The following is an 8,228-nucleotide window of genomic DNA, read 5'->3' on the forward strand; positions in this document are numbered from 1 at the left end:
CTTCTTGCTCCTCTCAGCCACAAAGCTCCCATTCCTGTTCCTGTTCCCTGATCCTTTTTGAGAGAGATTTCAAACTGGATCCCCACCTTCAGAATAGGCATGTTTTCCAAAGATTCATCAGCTCAGGAAGTAATAACTCAATGTTTATACAGCGCTTTCAATTTGGCAAAGCCCTTCACACCCATGATCTGGTGAGAGCCTCACAACAGCCCTGTGAGGTAGGTACTACAGGTATTGGTATCCCCATTCCTAGAGGAGACGGTGGCCCCTGCTAACTCAGCTAGCTAGGAAATGTCAGAGGCAGGATTTGAACTCAGGTCTCCCTGGTTGTAAATGCAGCACTTCAAGCTCTAAGCCATATTGTCTCCAAAGGAAAAGAGAAGAGGAGAAACTGCTCATGCCCTCAAAAAAAAAATCTTGCATTTTTCCTTCATTAAAAAGTATGTTTAAAAAAGGAATCTGATGCTGGGAAATGCTGATCCGATAGCTCTCAACAAGTCCAACTCCAGCATCTTTCACATTTAGATAATAAAACCGTATTTATCTTAAAAAGAAAAAGGCTTGGAAAGGAAATGGTGGGATTCTTGAGCAGAGATTGCCGAGATGTGTCTATATGGCTTTTACGTTGTATACGTCTGTACAACATTGCTCAGCAATGCCCGGTTTCACTTTGGCCCACAGGGACTCTGGCCACGCTGTGTGCTGCCCCCTTTTGCACAACCACAGTCATGGGCCACTTTTTGTGGGCTGGGGGCAAGCTGGAAAGCCCAATGCCTGGCTCCCTTTCTGTTCTCTTTGCCCACCTCCCGGGCCAGGGTCTCAGACACTCCCATCACCCTATTCAGAGCAGAAGGTCAAAGTTCTGTCTCTTAGCAGCCCCCTCTCCCAAACTCCACTGGAGGCCCCATCAGGTCTGAGTTATGGCCAAGAAAGAGGCAGGCTTTAGTGCAGATGGGAATCCCCTTTGGAAATGGTTAAATGTAATGAACTCATCAGCAGTTCTTAAAACAGAGCCCCTCCCCTCCCTCATCCAGAGAGGGGCAATACAGAAAAAACAATAGCAAGTAAAGAACAATTGCAAAGGTCAGCAGGGTGGGGTGGCCTCGAAGGCCAGAAGGATAGGTGAAGGAAGCCCACCCAAATGGTAGCTAGTGGAGGCTCTGGAGGTTTGTTGTTTTTTTTTTTTCAGTTGGGTGAGTTGTTGAGTTGTGTTGTGTTCGGTCCTATTTTGCTTTGTTTTCTTAAACAAAAAATACCCTCGAAGCAAAACATCCCACTCCTACACACAAAAATCAAACCATTTTTTTTCTCCCAGGCAACACAAAGCCTCTGCTCTGGGCAGGGGTGGGAGAATTGGCAAAGAGGGTGAGCCGCTGGGAATAGGATACTTCCCTCCACACTCTAGGCAGCCAGAAAAATTGATGTGTGCCCGGCTCTCGAGGACACAGGAGACAAACAGTCGGTCTCACAGAGCCACATTTCTGGACTGAACCTTTGGGGCTGAGGGAAAGAAACTTGAAACTCAACTTTTGGAAAAACCCAAAAGCAACAAAAAAGAAAACTTTGCTCTCTCGTGTTTGACTTTTAACCCCAAAGGATGATAAATTAACCCGTGACCCAAACTAGCGCTAGTCTTCGAATGCAAGCTATCCCAGCCGGCCTCTTTAGCTTTGCCTGGTCTCTTTTACTTTATACAAAGACCTGGGCCAGAGCCCTTCCCCAGCCTTTTAGATGAAGGACTAACCAGGCGAGGGGGGAGGTCATCACCCAGTTCCCCCTTAACCAAACACTCCTGTTCCAGATGTCAGTCCTGACCATCTGGACCCCAGCATGTAATCGAGTCTGCCGATGCCACTTGACTAATGGATAGACTCTGCAGAAAGTTTGGCCACTTCAGGAAACAAAGTAAATGGTTGCAGCTGGCTTTCAAAAAAGAAAATGAAAGGAAAGGAGGAAGAGAAACCTTTGCCCCTTTTCTTGAATCAGCTTCACGGGTGCCAAGTAAGCATCAGAGAAATGGAGCAAAGCCCAGTTTGTGTGCTTGCGTCTTTAGTTCCTGGCCTGGACGGCAGGGCTGGATGGCATACCTGAAGTCCTCAGCAGGAGGGGACTGCTCCCGGGGTGACCGTGACGATCTGCCCGTCCCGCTCAGTGCTGGTCGCTGTAGCTGATCTGGTCTTCCGAGTGCTCCAGCATGTCCAGCATTTCCTCGATGATGGCTTGCAGGGCTCTGCCCAACTGGTCTGCGTTATAAGGTTTCCCGAGAGGAGGGACGTGCACGAAGGCGGATCGGCCGTGACTCTGGTATAAGGAGGTGTAGTAAGTAAAATCGCAGAGGTACCTAAGGCGTGACGAGAGGAGGGGAGGCCAAAAAGATACCAGAAGACATTGAGTGACCGGAGATGGAAACCAAACACGACAGGGAATTGCAGTGACCTAAGGCAGACTGAAGCCTTTCAGGGTGGTTTTGGGGTGGCTTTAAATGGGCTAAAGGATGACAATATTGAGGGGGTCCCCATATATGCCACAACCAATGGGCTATTTGAACATTTCTATGGATACTATCCACCACCCAGAAATATACATAGGTCTCAAATAGACATTAATTATTCTGGTCCACATACTTTTAGCTTCAAGTCTCTGATTGATGTTAGGAAAAGCCTTCATGAGGCAGCTAGGTGCCTCAGTGGTTAGAGAACCAAGTCTGGAGTCCAACTCTGGTCTCAGACACATCCTAACTGTGTGACCCTGGGCAAGTCACTTAACCCCAGTTCCTAGCATTCTGCCTTGGAACCAATACTAAGTATCAATTCCAAGACAGAAGGTCAGCCTGTGTTTGGGACAGGAAGGGAAAGGGAAGGGAAGGGGATAAGCATTTATATAGAGCCTACTATCTACCAGGCACTGTGCTAAATGCTTTACAAATATTATCTCATTTAACCTTCACAACAACCCTGGAAGGTTAGTGCTATCATTATCCCCATCTTACAGATGAGGAAACTGAGGCAAACAGAGGTTTAAGTGACTGGCCCAGGGTCACAAAGCTAGTGTCTCAGGATGGATTTGAACTCAGGTCTTCCTGACTTCAGATCCAGAACTCCAGCTGTAGTAGGAAGAAGAGAAACAAGACTTATTCTAGTTGGTCTCAGAAGGCCAGACTAGAAATAATGAGTGGGAAATTCTGGGAACTGAATTTTGGCTCCATATACAGAAATTCCTAAGCAATCATAGCCAACCCACAATGAAACAGGTTGATTCAACAAGAAACAAATCTCATGTTCTTCATATAAAGGCTGTAGGACCATCTATTAAGAATGTGGGTAAGGGGGAAGCTGGGTGGCTCAGTGTATTGAGAGCCAGGCCCAGAGACAGGAGGTCCTGGGTTCAAATCTGGCCTCCCAGCTGTGTGCCCCTGGGAAAGTCCCTTAACCCCATTGCCTAGCCCTTACTGTTTACTGTTCTTCTGCCTTGGAACCAGTACACAGTATTGATTTTAAGGTGGAAGGGAAGGGTTTAAAAAGAACGTGGATAAAAGAGGTAAGGGGGGTAGACAAGAGAATTTCTTGGGATCTTTCTAAATCTAAGAGTCTGTGATTCTTCAAAAAAAAAAAGGGGGGGGTTGATTTTCAAGGACAAGATCAACCTAATGAGCCCCAATTTTCCAGAATAAAAATCATTAAATCATAGCACCGAGAACTGAAAGGATCTTGAGAAGTCATCTAGTAAAATAATTTAAAAAAAAAAAAAGGTCACAGGTCACAGCCCTTCCTCCAGCCCCAGGCCCTGCAGAGGATCCATCATACCTGCCAGCATCCTGGGATATGGTCACTGTGACATCCAGACCCAGGGTGGTCACTTTCTTGCAGACAGCATCCATGTCAATGATGGAGTCAATACATTCTGGCCCATCCTCTACGCAGCAGTGGGAACCAGGACAGAAAAGGCAATTGTCCAGCCCTTTGTATCCATTGTTGTGGCCACATTTTTCCAAGGTAACTGTAGTTGCCATGCCAGACACCCCTACATGGACTACCAGCTGTAGAGGAATGATGCACTTAACAGTGATGGGAACTAGAAATATTTAGACATATTTATCATCCTTTGCTTCAGTCTGAACCTGAGGAAATGGTTTGAGTGAGTAGCAGGGCTGGGGCAAGTGTGAAACATTCACGGGACCCAGAATGCAGCTGGTTGGTCTTGCCTTGCTAAGTGGAAGAGGCCATAAGATGCATCATGGAGGGTAAATTTTTTAGGAGGCCAAGCAGAGTCTTTCACCTAGGATAACATGGCAGTGGCTAGAAAGGCTTGGCCCAGTCTCAAGGTATGTGAAAAGGGGGCTAGTTGGTCCACAAAAACAAACTATACTAGCTTCAACAGCTTCTAGGATTCGATTTGAGATAACCCAAGATTTAGACTCTGGAACTTAGTTCTCGTTCTTTCCAAATTGTCTGGTAAGTGCTACTTAAAATTCCGGTCTCTGGATATATTACTGGTAGAATTACAAACGGATACCATCTTTTTGGAGAACAATTTGGCAGGATGCAAGAGTTATAAAAATAATTATACCCTTTGACCTCTTTTTGGGACTATGCCATAAGAGCAATAACAAAAACAAAAGCACCAACTGTTCAACAATAGACAACATTATTTATAGTTGAGAAAAAACTGGAAAAAATTAAATGTCCCACTGAAAAACAGATTAAAAAAACCTGACATGTTAAAGTAATGGAGTATTGTGATGCGATGAAGAATGGCTGACACAAGGAAGACAAAGAAATATGGAAGACATATGAAATAACAGATGAAGGAAGCAGAATCAGTGACCAGGACCAGTGGCTACAATTGTATACAAAGAAACATACAGACAAGGCTTGAGTGAATCCCCGGAGATGAAGGATGGGGACACAGGGGTCTGCCTAAGAGATACCTAACTATGACACAGCTCAGGTGGTTTTAGGCCAAGTAGGACAGGCCTGTCTAAAGCCTTGGACCTCCTGCTAACACCACACATCTGTTAGGGGACCCATCATGGATTCATATACAGAATGCTTAACAATGACCAGAAGGGCTAGAAGGAAACAAGATTTGTGGTTCCAGTATAAATATTAGCAGATCTCTTTTGCCATTATTCCTGGAAGTCATGATCTAAATTAATACCTCTTCCAACAATATTTTAGAGCTTCATTACTTCATCAGCATGGGAACCCCCTTCACCAATGTCAGCCTGCAACATCTCTGTGACACAGTAAATAATCTGGGACAGTTGCTGCCTTATCTAGTGATGTTTTCCTTAATTTAGGAAGCCTTGGTTTCCAACGACAGACAGATGGTTCACTACTTGGTCTATACACTAAGCTTTTCCAACATGGTGGGACCTGTTAGGGCTTATGCTTTGCTAGCAAAGCCTTTGAGAGGGAGCCATGGTCTAGCAGGCATGAAGAAGAAATTAGCTGTGCCCTTTCCAGGCAAAGGCATTACTAAATTGTAGCCCTTGCCTTGGTAGGGGAAGGTATATTTTGGAGACACCTTCTAGCATTTGACAAGTTCTACCACATGAACAGTTGCCAGCAGCCCCAACGCACAAACTGGAATGTGCTAGTACGGTCCATGGATTGGGAGTCTGAGAAAAAAGAGGCGTGGGCCTTCAGTGCTGGGTGTGAGAAATGGGATACACTCCAGTTTATTGCTCCTCTAATGGTATGGGAAATGGTTTTCCCATTCCCAGCTATTGCAATGATGCTGCAAACTCTGGACCCTGGGGAGGTTCAGTTAGCATTTGCTTAGGATTGAATATTGAAGTCTCCAAATTGTACAGATCTGTTGATCATCTGATGGAAGTGGGTGGCTGTGGGCTGGAGGAGAGGGTACTAGCTTTCTCACTCACCTGAGGACTGTGTTTTTCCCACAGAGCAGGTATGAGCCTCTGGACTGTTTGGTATTCCACAGGAATTTCATACACATGAAGGTCAACACTGTCTCCCAGGCCCAGTTTCTCCAGCTCCTGAAAAAGAATGGAAACAGTTAAAGCTGAGCTCATCATTTCCACAAAGTATTTTGGATTGAGAGGGAAGAGACAATAGCATATATCTTCCAGGAGCTACAGAAACAGTCCTTGATCCTCAAAGCTTCCAGAAACAAAGGCATTTTTTGGGCAAACATTTTTATGAGGGGCAAAGACCCCTGTGTTCCCATCTTTTGTCTCTAGGTATTCATTCAGGCCTTATCTTTGTTTCCTTATATACAGTTGTAGCCCATCAGTCATGGTTCTGCTTCTTTCACCTGTTATTTCATATGTCTTCCTCTACTTCTTTGTATTCTTCCTTTCTAGGGAACAAACACTGGGTTTGGATTGGGCTAGAGAGCTAGTGAGGTCCCCTCCAACTAAATTCTGTGGTTTGCCAATGGCCCAATCAATTCTTCTTGGGAAATGCTGAATCACACATCATATGCGGGCTGAGAGACAGGAGGGTCAGAGTGGTCTGCATCAGCCAACACTCAGGGAGGACACATTCAGGGTCTTTGAATACTGTGTTATTTGAATAAGTTCTGGGGTTCCATTTAGAAGTATTGGGGCTCATTTGAGCCTCAAGATATGTAGACATATGACAAAGTTCCTGTGGACATGTGGGGGACTTTGAAACTACATTTTCCATGATCCAATGGGTTTCCGGTTTTGGATGTGATGACATCAACCAACTTGAACCAACATAGAGCGTGACTTAAATGGGGAGATGAGGCTTGACTTTGCTCTCTTTCCTACGAAGCAGCAAAAGGGGATAGAAGGTATGGAAAGCAGGCAGTTTGAATAGATCTTAGCCAGGCACATGGTCTTATATATTTTACCAACATGGCCCTAATTAAAATATTACTTTTCCTCATAATATCAGCCTTTATCATTTTTAATTGTTACAATACCTGAGGGGTTGTCAAAGGAGAGAGAGTTTGCTTTGCTTGGCCTCAAAGAGTAGAACTAAGCTCACTGTGTGAAAAAAGTACAAGAAGGCTCAATGTGAGCTCGCCCCATTTGCCCTCCTAACTTCTTCTTTGTGCCAAGGACACTGCCATTCCTCATTTAGCCAGGTTTCCTGGCTTGACTATGTCCCCTCCCTCACTGCTCCCAGCTCTCACATCCACCTTCCCTGCTCTACTCACACAATTCTATCACCCTAGTTTCAGGTCTTATTACCTCTTGCCCAAACCACTGTGACAGTCTCCCATTTCTCCCATCTCCCATTCTCCACACAGCTGCCAAGTGATATTCCTAAGCATCCTTGAGCATGCCCACAAAATGTTGCTCCTCAGGAAATTACAGTGGTTCCTATTGCCTCTCTGACCAAGGGCACCTAAAGCCCTTAGCAATCAGCATCCTACTTCCCTTTTCAGGCTCATTTTCACACTATTTCCCCTTATTTCTGGCCATTCTTTACATATAACATTCGCTGTCTAGCCTCCACACCTGTGCAGGCTGTATCCCTTGTGCTCCAAGAGGCCGAAGCATGTACAGTAACCACATCCTGAACCAGGTTGAGGGGAACCGACAGGCTTCAAACCTGTCGCTAATTTAGAGGGATGTCTACTCCAAGTGAAGACTTCCTTGTTCCAATGCCCACGAAGGCTGCAGAAGTAGCCACTGTGGAATGCCTAGTCGGAATTGCCACTGAAGATGCCAAGGCCATTCACTGTATTCCTGTCCGTTGCCAGCCTCTTGACTTTTGTCTTGTCACTGGACTTGGCTAAGAGGAAGAGGGAGTGAAGTGGATAGTTTTGTGCAACTCTGCCTCACTTCAATTCAATTAACTCAGAAGTTAAGACAGAGTCCCATGATGTCACTGGTCCTCTTCAAAATGATGAACAATAACAACAATCCCCTACCTAGAATATGTCCTAGTTCCCTGCCACATTCTGCTCAGTCTCCACCTCTGGAATGAAGTCTCTCCTCATCTCCCTAGTTTTTTCTTCCTCCTTCTCTTTCAGGAGTTACTTTGTATGTCTTTATCTTGACTTTTCTCTGTTCATGTTGTTTCTCCTCAAGCAGGATACAAGTTTTGTTTCATTTTTATCTCAGTGTCTTCAATACTTTGTATAGAACATGGTGCACAGTAGGTGCTTCATATGTGGTCATGGCCTGGTCTGTTCATGTTAAACTGATCTCCTTACTGTTCTCTGCCCCTTGTACTTCCTTCCTTTCCTTCCCTCCCTCTCTTACTTCCTCTCTCTCTCTCTCTCTC

The 8,228-nt window shown here is 45.2% G+C and overlaps 1 protein-coding gene across 1 annotated transcript in view; it reads right to left on the reverse strand.

Moving 5' to 3' along the window:
- Positions 1-1,905: 1,905 nt before the first annotated feature.
- The window catches only part of PGPEP1 (pyroglutamyl-peptidase I), a 28,747-nt gene continuing 22,424 nt past the window's right edge, over positions 1,906-8,228 (reverse strand). The window contains exons 3-5 of the mRNA XM_044658646.1: positions 5,885-6,001; positions 3,804-4,036; positions 1,906-2,341 (exon numbers count right to left, since the gene is read on the reverse strand). Coding sequence (XP_044514581.1) covers positions 2,149-2,341; positions 3,804-4,036; positions 5,885-6,001 — 543 coding nt within the window. The 3' untranslated portion in view covers positions 1,906-2,148. The remainder of the gene's footprint in view (positions 2,342-3,803; positions 4,037-5,884; positions 6,002-8,228) is intronic.

This window comes from Gracilinanus agilis, chromosome 1 (genome assembly GCF_016433145.1).
Source record: "Gracilinanus agilis isolate LMUSP501 chromosome 1, AgileGrace, whole genome shotgun sequence".
NCBI classification, from domain to species: domain Eukaryota; kingdom Metazoa; phylum Chordata; class Mammalia; order Didelphimorphia; family Didelphidae; genus Gracilinanus; species Gracilinanus agilis.